The sequence below is a fragment of the Ambystoma mexicanum genome, chromosome 6p (genome assembly GCF_040938575.1).
Source record: "Ambystoma mexicanum isolate Mex_15411 chromosome 6p, UKY_AmexF1_1, whole genome shotgun sequence".
Classification (NCBI taxonomy): domain Eukaryota; kingdom Metazoa; phylum Chordata; class Amphibia; order Caudata; family Ambystomatidae; genus Ambystoma; species Ambystoma mexicanum.
In genome coordinates, this window is record NC_090935.1 from 739,085,967 (window position 1) to 739,105,189 (window position 19,223).

A 19,223-nucleotide genomic window follows, 5' to 3' on the forward strand; every position below is an offset into this window, starting at 1 on the left:
ATTCCATGTAAAATAGCTATTTCTTGCATTCAACCTCTGAATTTCATTTTCAATCTGCTAATCATTCAACAATCATTGCTAGTGTCTACCTGAACCTATCCAAAGCGACTGCCACTAGTTCTGAATCCCATTTAGCGAATTAAAGTCATTTTAGTATTTTTCCCATTCATTACAATATCACATTCAAAAGCATTTGCCCCATTTTAAAATCATTCCTGTTCTCTAAGCTTGCTGGGGGAATTGGGATTGAACTTGCATTTGTTGATTGTATTCCCGAAACCTGTGTGCCCTCACTCCATCTCTTCATCTTGCATATTAGGGGAGGGATTGAGTAGTAACGGGGGGGAAAGAGTGATTACATCATCTTTGATTGAATTCATATCAAGTTTAATTTCTGTGCTGCATCAATCACATATCATTGCATTTAATTGCACCCACAAGTTGTATCCTATGCTACATTATTCTTTTCTTCCACACTCCTATTGATTAAAGAGTTTGTTGACTGTAATATTACCCATTGCTGATCAATGTATGAATATTAATAGTGTGATATCCGGATATTGCTCATAATTCATAAAAGTGACTATAACTATATATATATATATATATATATATATATATTAGTTCAAATCCATCAAATAAATCTTTTGACTTTGCAAAACAACCTTCTTCTTGGTTCAGCGAGACCGGGGGGATTCAAAGAGGGGCGTGATATAAGGGTACATAGTCCAGAAATAAAAGAACTTTTAACATAAAAATATATAAATTAAGGGTTCCAGCTGGGCATCTCACGCTAGGCATTGACTTAGTTGGAGTGCTGGGCTGAAACCACTTACAGAGCCATTCCGGTTGAAGACAAATTACAGACCAAAAGTTGCAGGCCACTGATGAGCATATTTTCAGGTCTGCTTATTTGGCACTAAAACTTTTTTTCTAAAATGTACAGTGTTCTTCACATCATGAATATAAATATGCTGATGTGTGTCAAAACCAGAACTACAAGCAGACACTTATCACACCATTTGTTATGTTTTGTGTATTTAAATCTTTAAAATGCAGGCGTGAAACCATGATATGATTAGTTTAGTAGCACCAGAGAGAGTGGCACCAGCCAATCAGAGGGCCAGGAACCAGGTGTGGTTAATCTGCAAGTAAATGCCCACATTCCTCCCTGGCCACAGGCACTTTTAATCACAAGTCTGTCATTTTGTCCTCTGCTTTTTCCCCCAGTGCACTCACGTCTCCAGCCTCATCCGATAGGTCTGCTATGGAAATAGTAAAGGGACTTACTCCCTTTGCTATTTTCTGTGGTGGCCATCTTTTTTTTTTTTTGCGTGCACGCTCTGCTTGGCACCTACTTTCCTTAAACATTTCTTTAAACACTGGGGCGGACAAGGAGTTGGTACCACCCATTCCAAATACGCCAGAGGAGTATATACCTGGATTCACCCTCAGCTCCCGTTCCAGTTACTAGGATCCGAAACAGATCCGGAGGGAAGGTTTGCGATACTTTGGGGACGGCTAGAACAAGAAGAGATTTGCATAGTAAACTCATATCTTCCCAATAACAACATTCCGACGCCCCTCAATGCAATGTATGCTAAAATTGCACCGTACAGACATGGTATTTTTCTTTAGGCAGTGACTTTAATTGCGTGCACAATCCAAAAACTGGACAGATCCCGCCCCATCCCGGGGGGCCCATCGGCGGCGACGACAGCCCTGGCCCTGCTAACAAACAGGTTGGACCTTACAGACATATGGCGAGAACTACACCCCGACACCCGGGGCTACTCGTATTTCTCGTGCCCTCATGATCTATACACAAGACTGGACTACTTTTTCATAGATAAGGAACACTTATCACAAATAGAGGAGGCGCAACATCTAGGGAGGTCCATCTCAGATCACTCGCCACTCCTGGTACTGTGGGGCCACGCCGGACCCAGACACCCTATCCCTACGTGGAGGATGCCAGTTGATGCTTTGGGAGACCCAGCATTTCGAGAGGAGCTGCACAACTTCATAGATAACTTTATAGAGGTGAACACGGGAAGTGTTAAACATGTGAGTACAATGTGGGAAGCCCTAAATGTAGTAACAAGGGGGGAAATCATTACAAAGGTAGGGGGCATCAGGAAGCAGCTGCGAGTTGAACTGGAACAGTGGGAACACGAGATTGAAAGGTTGGAGGCTCTCCCTGTAAACGCTTCCCAGAGAGAGGACCACCTCAAAGATCTCAAGGTTAAATGCAAGTCAGCATGGGACAGACTAGCTCACTTTGATTATATTGCCAAAACGAATAGAACACACACAGAGGCGGATAGGCCGAGCAAGCTACTAGCCTGGTTATGTAGGAAGGAACATCCGAGGGACACAATCAGCACTATAAAGGATATGGAAGGCAAGGACTTCCGCACACAACAGGACATTAACGTAGTCTTCATGGGAATACAGGTGCTCGTAAAAACCCTTAAAGACCTGGTTCCCCAGAGACAAATATTAGAAACCTTAGATGAGATAGGGCTGCCCAGCCTAACCCCTGAACAAGCAGAGTCCCTAGATGCAGACATTTCTGCAGACGACATAACTGAAGCTATTAAATCGCTGGCCACGTGCAAAGCTCCTGGGAGCGACGGGCTGCCCACTGAGTTTTACAAGGCATACGAGACCTCCCTGACACCCTTGCTGCACAAGGTCTTTCAGGAGGCGTACGAAAGTGGGATACTACCTGATAGCATGAGAGAGACTCTTTTGATCCCGATTATTAAACCCAACAAACCCACAAATAAATGTGATTCCTACCGGCCAATAGCCATCCTCAATTATGACGTGAAAATACTAACGACGATCCTAGCAAAGAGACTGGCTAAAATAATAGGTGAAAACGTCCAAACAGACCAGTGCGGCTTTGTAACGAGCGGAAACACCACTATGAATTTACGCAGGCTACAACATGTCATCTGCCACACCAATGCCAGCACAGAGTCATATGCGCTATTATCCTTAGATGCCATTAAGGCGTTTGATTCCATTTTCTGGGAATGGCTAGTGGGGGTCCTAGTGGGTTTCGGCTTTGGCCCTGGGTTCGTTAGATGGGTCAAGATACTCTATACTAAGCCCAAAGCCCGGGTAAAGACCGGTAGACACATATCTCAGGCGTGGAACATATGTAGGGGCACCAGACAGGGATGCCCATTATCCCCCATGCTTTACATACTGGGACTAGAGCCCATCGCTATTTATTTTCGGAAGCAATTCTTTGATGCAGGGATTTGCATAGGGGGTATAGACCATATTATTTCACTTTACGCGGATGACGTTCTACTGTACGTCAGAGACCCATATAATAACGTGTCCACGATGCTAGATGTACTAGATAATTTTGCCAAGATCTCTGGCATACAATTCAGCAGGGTAAAGTCTTGTCTTTTCCCCCTGGGTGGTCTCAAGGGCAGAGATATAGTAGAACTTCCCACAGTGGGGATACGGTAGGAGGTGTCCTCGTTCAAATATCTCGGAATAAATATAATGCACACCCCCAAGCTCGGCACGAAAATAACACGAAGGCGGCGATTCCTGCTCTACGGAAATTCATGGGGTTCTGGGCGAAACTTCCCCTGTCCATGATGGGCAGAGCCTCAATAACCAAAATGATTATCCACCCCAGGTTTCTCTATGGGTTTCAGAATGTCCACTTCTTCATCAAGGCCCCTTTCTTTCGCCTAATGGAAAGAATGATTAAAGACTTCCTATGGGGGAAGGGTAGACCTAAGATAGAGTTCGGCGCTCTAGTCCTGCCATACAACCAGGGTGGAATTCCAACTCCCAAACCTGGAGAAGTATTATCTGGCGGCTCAACTTAGCTTTGTGACCAAGTGGTTATCGGATGAGTCTACCTCAGAGACGCCTCTGCTACAGCCCATGATCTCCCCGCTGTACTTGAAGGAGCTTATTTGGGCCCCTCAACAGCTCCTGGCCGGTGCCCCCTCCTTAGCCACCCTGGGGAAGAAGGTCTGGGACAGAAGAAAGGCCCTTGTTCATATAAAGCACCCTTACTCCCCGGATATGCCGCTGATAGCAGACATGTGCAAAAATGAATCAGACCTGCAACACCTTAGGAACTGGGAAAAGTGGGGAGTGTACTCCTGGGGAGACCTATACGAGGACGGCTCTTTTAAAGAATTTGAGAAGCTACAAGAAGAGGCCGATATCCACACAGGGCAGTTCCTATGGTACCAGAGAATACGCACCATAGCACGTAATAAATGGGAAAATTGGCCAGAGGAACCAGAACCTAACCCCCTTACCACGTTGTCGTATAACCTGGGTGAAGGCTGGAGGCCGGTATCACAGATCTATAGTCACCCGAGTGACACCCCTAAATCCACGTAGTGCGGAATTGAGAGGTAAATGGGAAGCTGATGTGGGCCGGGAAATAACTGATGAAGAATGGGAAAGAGCCCTAGCATTTCCGAAATCAGTCTCCAGAAACCACAGGTTTTGACAAATACAACTGAACTTGCTGTATCGAACATATTTAACCCCGCTCAGGTTGGCAAAGTTTAAAACCTCAATACAATCTACCTGCATCTGGTGCAGTGCGGATGGGGCAGACTTGATTCACATGTTTTGGTCCTGCGCCAAAACACAGTCCTTCTGGACCATCATACGACAAACAGGTGAAAAGGCTGGGATGATTAGATACCATTGGACCCCAGTCGAATGGCTTTTAGGGACATACCCCAGGCCGGCCAAACTTAAACATCTGGCCAAGCTAATGGACATTATGTGTATCTTGGCAAAAAGGACAATTGCAATGTCCTGGAAGAAACCCGCCGGGCCACAGCACAAGTTGTGGTACAGGGAGCTGGAACGATGGGTCCATGCCGAAACGAAGGCTTGGGAAAACAGTGTTACCAAATCCACAGATGCCTCGAGCATGACTCTGGAAGCTTGGAAGGAACTCACAGGGTCGTTGTTCCACCCTTCAGACGATAAGCCCCCATGAACAAGGGAAATTCCATGGACATCGGATAGTAACCCATAGTTGCAATACCACCGAGTTGAGTGATCCTATATAAAGGGAATTCTGTTGTGGTGGACCCCCTGCCCCTCCCCCCCTTGTCTGATCGTCTATCCCCTACATTTTGCAGCTGATACTAAACTACTTCACTTGAAGAAATATTCGGAGACAGTTAAAGTTAAATTGTTGTAAATGTTAATGTTGTTGTTTTACAATGCTCATCATCCTTGCATTTAAAGTGCATTTGATGCCATGTAAGCGTAAGAAATGATACATGCCAAACAAATTTAAAAATAAAAATAGTAGCATGCCTGTGAGAGGCACCAGTAAATCAGGTGGCCTGCAACACATGCAGAATCCACCAATAATCGTCCACACCCCCACCCCGCCACTGGCACCTCGTCCTCCAGGTTCGCCATTGTGAGCTTGGTCTTAACGGCACCCACCCAATCACTCCACTGTTTTCCTCCAAGCCACTCCCCCAACCCACGTATCTGTCTGCACACGCACTGCAAGGCCATTCTCTTTACCATTATCAAGAAACGTCTATTTGGGTTTAATGATTTATTTTTTTAATGGGAAATCAAGCACAAACGTAAGTCATGGCACCGATTTCCCTACAAATTTTAAAAAGCCATCAAAACAGCATTCCGGGGCAGCCATAGTCAGTAACAGCCCCTGCGAAAAAGGTACGTGTAGGGTGAAAAAAGGTAAAAGGGGGCTTAAAGTTGTACTTTCAAGTGAATCGGTCAACATAAAAAAACTCTAAAGTAAGCTTCTAAAAGGCGATTCCAAATGTTGCCTCCTAATAACAATAAAATGATAAAAATGAAGTGATTTGTCTGGAATCTCAATCTGTGGACATGGTGAACAGCCAAAGGGCTCAATTCTCAATGAACCTAACCCACCGGCCCAGATATTCTACTTTTTATCTGGCACTTTTTAGTGGTCACTGTTTATGTATTCCTTATTTTATGTCACATAACTGGACTGAAATACAAAATAGATAAGGTAATTTGCCCAGGATCACAAGATGTTAGTAACGCGAGGATGCTGGGATTGACACCCATGTGTTCTTGTGGTTCCAAACACGGTTGGACTCTGGAAATAATTTTCAAAGTGGCCCCATATTAGACATTTTCAGCAGGCGCAACCCTTTTCCTATGAGAAAATGTAGAAATAAAACAGGTTACCACATAAAAGGGGCCCTGGGTGCAGAGCACTACCGGGAAATCTGAAGAGTTTCCCTATAGGCCAGTCCACCTCTGGTTCCAAATTCTACATAGCTCCCTAAATCAGTTTTACACAAAACCATATCTAAAACCATAACAAGAAAACAATGGCAGCACTCCCTCCCAAATATTCATTAGTGAATGAACGACATTTTCTTTCTTTAACCAAAGACGGGATGCAATATGTCTTTTCATTACTATTATTTGTTCTACTGGACTGTAATATAAATATGTACAGGTTATGGTTGCTGCTGGGCTGGCTATGCCTGTGCATCACTGTTGAACAGCTGTGTGTGCTTTGTCACGTCATGCAGTGCCCTTCATTCAAAATTGGCGGCGAGTGGTTTTTGTGTGTGGCTAGTAGGTTTCAACTTGATGTTTTGCACCCTGCATCTATTGAATACAAATATAAATATAGCAGGGTGTCTTAAAGGGAGGGTTGTTAAAATGTTTTTCAAGCAGCAATCTGTTTTCTAGAATATATAAATATAATAAAGGGCAGTATATGGCCTGACCTGCTGCGGGAGCATGGCACGAACATTTTTTTAATGAGTGAAAGCAAAGACCTGAAGTGTAGGTTTGTATAAAAAGCTTGAAGAAAGTTCTTCCTGTCAGGCAAAGAGAAAACAAAGCAATTACCTTCAGTTCATGATAATCAATAGCTTTATCTTTATCTGTATCAAACAGCTCAAACGCATCTTTTATTTCTTGCTTTTGCTCCTCCGTCAGCTCCCTTCTTTTCTTTCGCTTTGGTTTATCCACAATAATTTCATTTCTAGAGTGGGAGAAAGTAAGCATCTTTAGCCTTTAAAATCTCTACATGGCATGATCTACTTACTGCAATTCACTGCTAGACATAAAGATGAAAAAGTCCGTCACAGGAGATCTTTAATGGTTTATAAAGCCAACCGTTATTTAGCAAACCTTATCGATAGCGTAGGTGTCAGTCAAATTTTGGAGAAGGCGCAGCCCTTCGTTGCAATTCAATTTTTGTCACAAGACTCCAAGTAATTGACCCAAATGTTATTGAAAACCTCTCCTTTATTTCTCAGAGGCATAACCACTCTTTCCTGTTCTGCCAGATTGGGCATCTCTACCAGTTATTCCTTAATTCCTAATGCACCAGTAATCTCAATAATGCTTGTTTGTGGCATGAACCTGAATGCAAAAAAATGACAGACTTTGTTAACATGCCAATGTCAGAAGTAATCAACTGTGCCAGGATTCATCACCACCATTCTAGTATTCCTCCAAAAAATCTAAAGTAGGTCACAGAAGTGGAAGCAAGGTTGGAGAACACCCCTACATGTCTCAAGGCATGATCTTGGTAGTGGTGGAAGTAATCTCTCTGCAATCTGCTAAATGCCCAAGGATGTCGCTCATAAAGCTAGGCAGGCATTTACTCTCTCGCAAGACCCTGCACTCACGTAAGGGAGCGCTTGTTGAGCAGCCAAGGTACAACCAAGAGGGTCGAAAGGATATCAGAAACAAGTATATCATCAAAAATATTTATTTCTCTTGAATAAAAAAAAGTGAATATATATGTAATGACATTCCCTGTAGAACTTACCAGAGAAAATCTGCAGCAGGCTTACATCAAATACACAGGGTTCAATATCACGACAGAAAAACCATAGAGGTTTCATAAAAGCTGGCAATGTTAGTGATCAAAGCTAAATGTAATATATTATTGTTATGGTTAAGTTGCTAAACTCATAGGAAGAGCACTTTTTCGGCGGCTTATAACTTTGCTCCCCCTGGACGAATACTCACCAAACTTTGCAGAAAAAGTATATGGGCGACTTGGGCTTGGTTTTGTGCGGGAGGGGAGGGGAGGGAGGGGGAGTATAGGAGGTGCCACATTATTTTTTTGTGCCATATAATAAATGGGGAAAAAATGTGCGCACGGCTACAGGTCGAACGGCTGGACTGATTTTCACCCAATTTGCGCCAGCAGCGGGGCCTTGGGACAGAAAGTGTGCTTGTGTGTTCGGTGGAAATAGGACCAGTAAATATTTTGTAAAACACTGAAATGTACGTCCCAAAAAATGTGTGATACACCATGGCGGACCGATGTGTCATTGGTTTGCGGTACGGTGTGATGTCGGGGAACGTTCGACGCAGCCGGTGAATGGCTGGAGAGAAGCAAAATGTGCGTCAATGTTTTTGGGAAACGCCACCATGGTGTATCGGAGGACACTGCGGCGGCGAAAGTGTGGAAAATGTACCGTATGGCATGTGCTGGTGGCAAGAAAGGAGGGAACGGGTGGGGGATGGAGAAGTGGTTCATGTGATATATGGCGGTAGGTGGAAGAAGATGGAGGCGCGTGCCAGCAGTTTCCACGCGTACTGCGTTAAGTGGCGACTAACTGGAGAGACGAGTACTGTGTGTGATGATTGGAGGCATGTGCCGTAACGGTCCGATAGCTTCTGCGGCGAAGTGTTTGCGGCGAACACACTGCGGCAAACTCACTCAGGGTGTTGACGATGTACACTGTTGCCTCAATGGCCGAAGGTCGTAGGCTATAGGACATGCAGTCAAAAGGCTACGACTGTTGGACGTAGACGGCAGTAATGCTTGCAGAAATGTGCTGCCGTTAGAGGGTGGTGACCTGTAAACAGTCGGTGTGCACATTTTGACACACAATAGAGCTGGAGAAGTGCACTGACGTGTGCATGTTTAGTTTTACAGGTGAGGACACTTGTACAACATGATAAATGTTTTCGTTTGTAGTTGGCAATGGTGCAGAGAACAGCCAAGCAATGTGGGCACTGGGTGCAGGGTTTGCATACCGTTACTATGGAAGAGGAAATGGTGAAAGTTACCCTTCATTGTCTTGGTTACTGTGCTGTGTCTGGAAGTGTTAAGTGGAAGAAGATGGAGACGAGTGCCAGCAGTTTCCACGTGTACTGCGCGAGATTGCAGCTAACTGGACAGATGAGTACTGTGTGTGATGATTGGAGGCAAGTGCCATACAGTCCGATAGCTTCTGCAGTGAAGCATTTGTGGCAAAATGACTGCGGCAAACTGACTCAGAGTGTTGACGATGTACAATGTTGCCTCAATGGCTGAAGGCCATAGGCTATAGGCTATAGGCCATGCAGTCAGAAGGCTACTACTGTAGGACGTAGACGGCAGTAATGCTTGCAGAAATGTGCTGCACTTAGATGGTGGTGACCTGTAAACAGTGGGTGTGTCTAAAATTTGACACACAATAGAGCTGGAGAAGTGTGCTGGCATATCTGCATGTTTACTTTTACAAGTGAGGACACTTGTAGAACATTGCAAACGCTTTCGTCTGCACATGGCAATGGTGCAGAAAACAGCCAAGCAATGTGGGCACTGGGTGCAGTATTTGCATACCGTTACTATGGAAGAGGATATGCTGAAAGTGCACCATCATTGTCTTAGTTACTGTGCTGTGTCTGGAACTGGTGCAGTAGGGGCAATGGTGGGGAAAAGTTGAGGTTAGGTTGGTGGAGACACAATCGTTTGCGAATGGGTGTGGATAGGGACGGTGGAGGCTGTGGTATGTTTTTGGATTCTGTTCATAGCAACCTGTTTTTAGGAGTGGATGCAAACCTGAGGTGTAATAGGTAGTTGGTGGATGCGTATGTTCGTTGGGTAGGAGAGAGCTGCTGGCAGAGGTGGGTATGTGGATTGGTGTAGTTGATGATGTGGTGAAATGCATGCAGGTTTACGTTGTGGGTACTTTGGCAGTGACACAATAGTTTGCGAATGGATGCGGCCCACACATAGCATGTGCATGAAAGTGCACACGGTTGGAGGATAGAGTGTTTTCTTTGTGCATTACGGTAAGTGGTGCCATTTGTTGCTGCATATGTACATGGTAGTGAAAAGGTTGGGTAGCACTGTGGTTGGGTCCGTGTACAGGTAGTGTAGGACTGCTGGTGGCGATGCTGTGTATGTGGGTTGGCCAACTTGGTTCTGTTGTGGTGAATGGGTGCTGGATGGTGTGGGGGAGTTGGGGTGAAGTGGTGCAACGTATGTTACGTTTGTGCGCAATGTTAGCTGCCCACACATGGTCGCCATGGATTAATAGTGTAGTGCTGGGTGTGGGCAAGGGTGGAGGGTTCCGTGCATGAGGACAGGTGTGCTGGGAGCGCCGCAGGATGATCGTGGATGCAGCAAGATGGCATGTAGTAGAAAAAGTTTCTGGTTGAAGGGCCAAAGGGAACGTGTTGGCACATTGTTTCACGGGAAGTATGGAGTTCTGTAGAGAGATGATATTGTGTAATGCCAAGGGCGAGTTTGTGATTGCTGCAAGGCTTTTTGGAAAAATAGTAGTTGCCAATAGGCGGCACAAAGGGAGTGTTGGAAAAATGAAGTGGAAAGGATACAAGTGGTGTGTCTCTTATTGGGGTGTGGCCCTAGCGGTACCTGGCCAGGCGCATGTGTCACATCATGGCTTTGTGAGCATGGAGCCTTCGCGAATGGAAGCATGGGGATTTTCCAATGAGAATTGCAGGGTGTAGGTCAGCGGAAGGGACGGTCCCATATTGACCAAAAATTGGATGCTGCGAGATTGGCAGAGATGGACAGACGGCGCACGTTTATACTCAGCGATACTTTTGTCTGTGTGCAATCTACATAAATATGCTGTGGAAAGAGGCTTCGATATGGATATTGGAAGGAGTGCAGGCTTTTTGGGCCGCAGTTTACGAGTGGGATTTTAGGTGCATGGATCTGCTTTGCAAATGTGTCACCTCTGTTGGTACTGTAGATGTGGTGGTAGTGCATTTCGGCGGGCTACTTTTGGGGCACATGCCGTGCCCACGTTTGCTTGCAAACTTACAGAAGTTGATGACAACTGTGATGCAACTATTTCCTACTGAAAAGGTGATTTTCTCCTCGATGATACCAAGAAGAAAATGGGAGCGGGCCGGTGTATGCTCGGCAGAGGCAGAGGTCATGAGATGCTGGATAAACAGTAGCATGTGCAACTTTATGTGCATGGCTGGGATTTTGTGCACCAACTATGAAAGCAAAAGCATCAATAACCAGAAACATATCCAGTGGTTCGAAGGAAATGGCATTTCTTTGACTTCACTTGGGAATGCTGTTGTGTTTGCCACTCTGCACGAAGCGTTGTAGAGAATTCTGTAGACATGTAAGAAAAGGGTGCATCTTCGGTTGAGATAAATGACAGGAAGACAAACAGACAGTGAGCAAAAGTGAAGAAAACGCACAGAGAAATGGATCAATGCACAGACATGACAAAAATATGACTACATTTTAAAATAAATAAGTGTTTTTAGAGGCAATCCTAAAGATGCAATACCCACCCCTGTGTTACAGTCCCCCCCAAAACATTCCATGAATCCTCCTCCCCCTCTACTTTGCCGCACGGTACTGCCACTCGATGCCGCAGGATTTTGAGGAATACACGTCCAACATCCAGCTGTTTTACAAAGACAGCTGCAGCATTGACATTGTACAGGCTTGGGCAATATGGTTGGTGGGTGTGGTGTGTACGTAAACACTGACATAACATGTATTTGTACAGTGAAATGTAGGGTGGCATGGTGACAGTGTGCAAGGTTAGGGGCATGTATCTTGTTTCTATGCACGCACTGCATGCAGTTGCTTACTGTTCCTAATTTATATTCCTTGTTGCTTTTGTTAGGATTACGTTTCCGACATTTGTAGTGCATGTGTTACAAGGGGAACAGAATAATGTGCAGTGTACAAGGTAAGTGGCAGCCTTCATGATGTTACGCATGCAATGTGTGGAATTTATAATATGATGTACTGTGGAATTTTGTGCAATTTGTGTCAAGTCCACATACAAGTGTGTGAAGGCGCCCTGAGGAAAGTGAGGCAGAACGGAAGCCACACAGACACATTCATTCCTCTAGGCCAGGTGACATTGAGAGTGCGCAAGTGAATGAGAAGGGGGGAGGGCAAAGTGCAGTACATGGGGAAAAAAACAAAATAGAAATGCATGCCCCTACAGCCTGTGCTGGCAAGTGGAAAGATAAGTGTAGACATGAAGTGGTGCCTGAACTGTGAGGGTTCTAGAGAGCAGTCCCAAAGTACCGGGGATTCGCAAAAGGTCAGTGCAGGGGTGGAAATGTAGGGAGAGGGGTGGAAATGTAGGATGGAGGTGGCATGGGGCACAGATGATACGGTGAGTAGGAAACAAGTGCAAAATACTTTTCCGCCATGAAGTGCGCAGGGGAGAGGAGGTCGAAATAGTAGGAGCACATGGAAAGGTTTTCAGGTGCTTTCAAAGGCCACCATCCTTCCCCTGAAGGTTCATGGACAATGAGAGCGTGTTCCACAGGGAGGCCCCAGCTGAAGAAAGACATCTACCACCATATGGTTGTGTATAGAAGGAACTCATCCGGAGGGAGTAGGAGGCGGATGAGGGAGGAGCTGGAGCAAGTTGATACTTAGGAAATGACAGTGCAGGATATTGAGGGGCCAGAGATTAGTAGGCCTTGTGTAATGTCATGGCCTTTCATTTTATTGGTCCCAGCCACTGGGAGCTATAGCAAACATTGTAGTGCACCAGCCATACCATTCCTGCCATTGAGGGGGAAGGACAAGTTGTGTACTCCTTTTATGGCTGAGTTGCTGACAAAGTGACTGTACATTGCTAAGATGCATGCAGTGGTGCCTTTAGTGCCTTCTTACTATGAGCAATGTGGTTGGTGGGTTAGTGGGGAGCAATTTTTCTACCATAGTAGGATGGAAACAGTTCCCGTTTCGCTACTGTAGTGTAAGAAATGGGTACGTGAGAACATTGCAAGCGACTACCTACAATTTGCTACTTAATGGTAGCACATGGGAAGAACATCCGTATGCTTTGGCAACATGTAGTTGACTTAGAGGCAGATCTCATGCGTCTAGGCACTTATGACACAGTTCTGGCCATAGTGCCAAATAAATATTCAAACCTTTCTTTGGTGGTCATGGTGCGTATGTGGATGAATGTGCATGTACAATCATGGAATGAACTTTCCAATAACAGCAGACGTGTACGCCAATTTTGTAGCAGTAGAAATGAAGTGTTGTGGTGAACTGACACTATAGCTTGCTGAAGTTTTTGAAGGGCATTGGTGAACGCGTGCGAGTGCTTAGCAATACGTAATAAGGGCGTGGTGGGAAGAGCATATTGGAAAGGAAAGAAGGACTGTTAATGAAGGACAGGCGCGGCTCTCACAATACTTAGCAAAGTGCACGTGCTAAATTGCGCGACTTTGAACAAGCAGGGCAATGGGAATGTCATTGTTGCAATACACCAATCAGGTGGTTACGGAGTGCCTCAGACGAAAGGGCGGCCATAGTTTCTTTTATTACTTTGTGTAGTGCGGCTGGAGGAAATGGCGAGACGGACAGCTTTTATAGAGGGTGTCTAATTTGTGGTAGATTTGCTCCAGTATGCTGTCGAAAGAGGACTTAATTGCATTTTGAATTTGGACAGAGTGGAGGCTTTGTGGTGCGTTGTCACGGTCCGTACTTTCGACCATTTGCTTGCAGAATGTGGTCGAGTGGCCACTTTAGGTACTGTACACGTTGTGATAGTGCACTTTGGAGGTTTGCTTGGGAGTTGCATACCTTGTGCAAGTGTGTACCGTCAACTGAAAAAGATGATGAAAAAGTGCAGCGCATGTTTCCCACTGCGAAGGTGCTTTTTTCGTGTATACCACCACATGCAGCTTATCAGTATTCGAATGAATGTTGTCGGCAGCCAGAGGTGGTCAGGCATCTTATCAACAGAAGCATGTGTACCTTTCTGCATGCTGCTGGGATGTACTTGTGTGACAAAGACAACATTGGTTATCGATTTGTCAAGCGTCTCGATGTAAACGACATTACATTGTTGCCCAGCGGCAATGACATTTGGTTTTCTAATCTGCAGGCTGCACTGAAGATGCTATTGTAAGAATGTGAGGCGATGTGGGGCACTTAAAAACAAATGTAAAAGCCCCTAAAAAGAGTTGTCACTGTGTGAGTTGTTTGAAAAAAGAAAAGTCGGCTCTTTTAAGAGCCAGCACTAGAAAGGACATTGCCTACCCTGGTAGAAATGTATGTCCCCTTACTTCCGCGTGCGCACACCTGCAAAGGTCCGCTGTGATCGTGACAGTTGCAGGGTTGTAAGTGTAACATATGCCCCTTTTGCCCATGGCCATCTGATATTTGGGACTGTGGAGGACACAAGATTGCGCAATAAGCTTTGTGGGTCCGGAGTGCACGCACAGACTGTGCTGTACGGTACATTTGTCGACCTACCTGTAGTGGGTTGAGCTTATGGGTGAGTGTTGTGCCAGCCACAGCGTATGGTTTGTGGGACAATTGCACATACCTTACTTGACAGTGAATATAAAGCAGAGTCTGGTGGAAGTTATGTGTATAGTGGATGATGTGGGAATATAAGCCTGTGGAGCATTTACAATGCAGTCATTGCTTTTGGTTTGTGCGACTTTGGTGACGCTCCATCACGACGATATTATTGCAGTTGATTGTGGAGGGATAAATGCATACTATGTAACACGATTTTCACTGTCCTTTGTGGTGAGGCAGGCAGTAGGCCAGGAAATGCGTATGTTTTCCAACTCCTGCTAAATTTTAAAGCCCCATAGGCAGACACCCATGTAGAAAGGTTATGTTTTATGTGGTTTGGACATGGAGAAACCACGGTACATGGTGAAGAACAAGTTACTTACCAACTGGTAACGTACTTTCGACTGGATGTTCCTCCAACGTATTCCTCATTTTAGATGTATTCGTCCAGCTTCGGATGCTTCGGAAATGTTTCTCGGCAGAGGGCGCCATGTGTCGAGGTCCCTCGAAGGCCTCCATCGACGGTGACGTCATTGGTTATACAAGTAGCATGTGCGGCGTCCGTTGGCATCCGTTCTGTTTTTCCCCTCTTGTTTTGTTGTATAGACAGTGCAGTGAGACAGGTGTCAGCCTTGCGAGAGTTGAAGTGGTAATAACACCGGAAATTCTACAGAGGGGGTAGGATAGGAGGGCGATGAGTAATACATTGGAGGAACATCCAGTCGAAAGAAAGTTACCAGTTGGTAAGTAACTTGTTCTTCGAATGCATTGTGTCCTCCAACATATTCCTCATCTTAGATAGACTTGGCAGCTGCTTTTGAGGTCTGCAACCTCTCAAGGCTCTCGTCAGCCTTGTTGCCAAAAAGTTGAGACCCGTCAAAAGGCATGTTCAAAAGACGGTTTTGCAGAACCTGACTCTCGCAACCACGCAAACCTGCGCATTACTGTGCTAGTGGCCATGGACCTGCTCACACTATCTGCAATGTTCAATCCAGATTGAAGGGTGTTAGGGAGAATTCTCTTATAAGGCTAATTTCCCAAACCTAGTGAGTCCCCCAGCAGCTTTGCTGGATTTTTGGGGTTTGTTTTTTTCTCCTGCTAAGAGTGAGACTCTTTTCCTCCCACTCTTAGGCATGATTTGAGTGTCTTGGACTCCGTGTGTGCTTATGGGCTATGGGGTTTTCTTTCTGCTCCATAGGGTATCATCTATTTTTTATGTGTGTGTTACACAGCACCCTCAGTGCAGTAACACAGGGGTGTCATAGTAACCCCCAAACAGACTCCATACCCTGGGACTGACTACTGTCTCCCAGGGCATGTAAAGTCACCATCAACTTTACTAGTCCTAAATTGTGAACAGAACCAGTACAAACCATCATATTGTGGAAGTACTGGAAGGGGTTAATTATATTGCCCCTGGGTCTGTTTTCAAGGGGGCACTGTCCAGTCCCCCCTTGTCGAGTTTCTGGCTGGTGGCAGTGGTTACCACGCAAAATATTCCACCAGAATATTCTGTATGGGATTTTCCCATTGATTTTAAACGCACCACTTTTTGGTGCAATGTTAAATATACCGCTGGTATTTATTTAATATTAAATCCCCGGTTGGGTCTTTTTGCCAGAACTCTTCAAAAATGGCATTTGTGTCCGTCTCTGTAACTCTGACCAAGGTCGAGCCCTTTGTTCCACTATTTTGGCGAGCTTCTCCACAGAAGCCCTCCAAATGGTGTAACTCTGTCTGGGTTCCACAGGAGGGGTGGAGGGGGGAATTGGAACCCTGGACTGCGTTGCCTCGGCAACCCAAGTCGCACTCTACTCTGATTGGCCCAGTGGTGAGCCGTCCGGCTCACCACTTAGCATGTGTGATTGACAGCTAGGCTGATGATAGGGGTTTTTCTGCATAAAAGCAGGGCCTTTGGGACTTGAACTTCAGAAGTCGCCACAGGACCTAAGAATCCGAAGAGGGAAGAAGCTGAGCCATCTGCAACGACGGCACCACCGGTGAAGCCCTGCTGCAACTACCTCACCACTTTCCCGACGACAAGAGAAGATCTTCTGCTGGACGAGTCTTCTTCCTCTGAGCTGGTGGGACCAACCAGTTCGCCCTTTTCGCCTTCCAAAGACGTCTCTTGGTCGAATCGCCCGTGCCAAGCACCCTGGCGGCCGGATAGCCAAGCTTCACAACTTTGACCGCGAATAAAAGGAACGCTCCTTTTATTGACTAACTCCGCGGCTGGTTTCATGCCTGTGCAGTGCAACGACTCCACGTTTCCTCCTCGACGAGATCCTCTCTTCCCTTGGTCGAAACAATGAACTGCAACCACTGCCAGGAACAACTGCCACAGCTGGAGCTTCCTCTCTGTTTAAGGTACTGTGTCCTGCCTGGCCTCCCTTTCTCCGGTTTTCCCAAGTTGACCCTTAAATCCTTGGCTTGCCAACTGGGTTTGCCCCAGACCTAACTTTACCTTCTTGAATCGCCCCAACCTCTTTTGAACATTCTGCAAAGACATTTAGTGCATTTTTAAACCGTGTGATCCTGGGCACATTTCGCTTTGCTCCCTTTTAAGTGGGCCTGGCCTATGAACTTTGGCTCTACAGTCTTTACTGCCTTTACTCCCTTGCTGAGAACTCTTAAGTGTTGGGACCCATTTTATTTCTATGCTCTGCCTTTTTCTCTCCCTTTAACTGAACTATTGGAGTGCCATCAGATTATGCGCTCACATCTGTTTAACAAATCGTGGTGTTTTAATTCTGACTTGTCTAATAGTTATTAAGGGAGGTGTGTATACTTTGCCTGACTGTGTTTTAACTGGCTTTTGATTTAGAGTGCTAGTATATTGCCTAAAGTGTGTTTTAAATACATAATTATATACTTTTTATACAAAGCTCTGGTCAGTGTTTGTTTGCTCTACTGTGTTTTTAGCCCTATTGTGTATACTCTATATACTGCCCTACTCTTCTTGAGAGAAGTCGGACTGCTCAGCCACAGCTACCAGGAAAATCTGGGTGGTGCAGACTGCTACCAATTGGATTTACTGCTTACTCCTGTAGTCTTAATCTTTTTGCAGTGTTCCCCAAGAGAACTGCACAGGATTCTGCCTAACAAAGGGATTCCTGCATGGCTTCCTTTCCATCTCCAACGATGGCTAAGAATCCTTCCCTTTCTTCCCTTTCTGGTATATGCTCCGCCGCCATTGCAATGCACTCCCACAGAGTGTATGAAAATGTTGCTACGGCACATGTGGAGTTGGCCGATTTTAGGGCCATACTCCCAGATGAAAATACCTTGCGTGCCCATCGATCCACACGCTTGTCGTCCCTACCCGGAGGGATGATAGGGTACGCCACCTTATTAGATGTAGCTGTGGCTGCCTGAACCACCAGACTCTCGGGAGTGGGGTGTTTGTACAAATAGCCGGGGTCACTACTGGAAGGACGGTATTTCGACGTGAGGGACATATTCACAGGAGGAATAGAGTCCGGGGTCTCCCAATTTATGGCCACCCTATTTTGTAAGGCTACATGGAAGGGTAAAATTGGATTGGTAGCAGGACCCTGATCTAATATATCCGTCAGGTCATCCTGGATGAACCGAGTTGGTGGTCTACTCCATACTAAATAATCCACCACTTTTGTCATTAGTTGGCGGTATGAGGAACTGGCATGTTCCCCTGGTTCTTGCTTGCCATATTCTGCCTCTGGCGATGTGTCAACCCCACTTGCGTTATGCAAGGTTTCAACGAGATCCCTCATTCTGCTTTCCTCAGAAATAAGACATTCTGGGGCATTGGGGGTGCCATACTCAAGGTCAAAAGGAATGTCCTCTTCATTTCTCTCTTGCTCTTCAAAAATTGAAGATTAAGATTTGAAAAATTCTTTCCTTGGTAGAGGAGTGTACATTTTTTTCTGGAGGGACAGTTGGAGTGCAGGTTGTTGGCTTTGTAGCCTTTTCCTTTGCCGTTATCTGTTCAGATGACCGAACTGGAACGTTTGAGGGTTTGGGCGGCGATGGCTTCGGGGTCGACGTCAACAAGGGCGTCGATGAAATAGTAGCTGTCAGCAGAGCTGGCTTCGAAGGCGTTGAGGCGCTCTTCGAGGTCTTCTCCTTCGAGGTGCGTCGGGTTCTGGACAGCGTCGATGACCTCGAGCGGTCAACTCGACTCGAGCAATCTTTTCCGTTTTCGCTCGGGGTCCTGGAGGGTTCCCGATCTGTTCTCTTTTGACCACCCGGGCCCGAGGGCGCACAAGTGTCGGAACAGTAACGCTCTTGCTATTCTTCCGAGGAATGCGCGGACCGAGGCTTAGCCTTTTTAAATACCTCCATCATTTTAACTCTAAATGCTTCCCACTCTTCGGAGGAAGAATGTTTCGTGGGACATTTCATTTTCTTGGGGTAATCGCCGGACGACGAAGTGGAAGCGGACCGGTGGTGTCTCTTTTTGGACCTTTTCGTCAAAGACGAAGAGTGGTGAGAAGCACTTCCGGACCTTGACCTATGCCTTTTGCGTCGAGGAGATTTCTCCTCATGAACTCTCGACTCGACGCTCAAGGATTTTCGGTCAGGTTTTCCACCTCCCTGTAGCTTTCCCTTCCTCTCTCTTAAGGTCTTGCCGGTCATTGCCTGACACTTTGTACAGGCCTCCGTGTCGTGATGT

At 45.9% G+C, this 19,223-nt stretch overlaps 1 protein-coding gene across 4 annotated transcripts in view; it reads right to left on the reverse strand.

Moving 5' to 3' along the window:
* CETN3 (centrin 3) overlaps positions 1 to 19,223 on the reverse strand; it is a 514,649-nt gene that overhangs the window by 244,697 nt on the left and 250,729 nt on the right. For all 4 annotated transcript variants that reach the window (XM_069627612.1, XM_069627611.1, XM_069627613.1 and 1 more), the window contains one exon: positions 6,898 to 7,033. In XM_069627612.1, the coding sequence (XP_069483713.1) occupies positions 6,898 to 7,033 (136 nt within the window). The remainder of the gene's footprint in view (positions 1 to 6,897; positions 7,034 to 19,223) is intronic.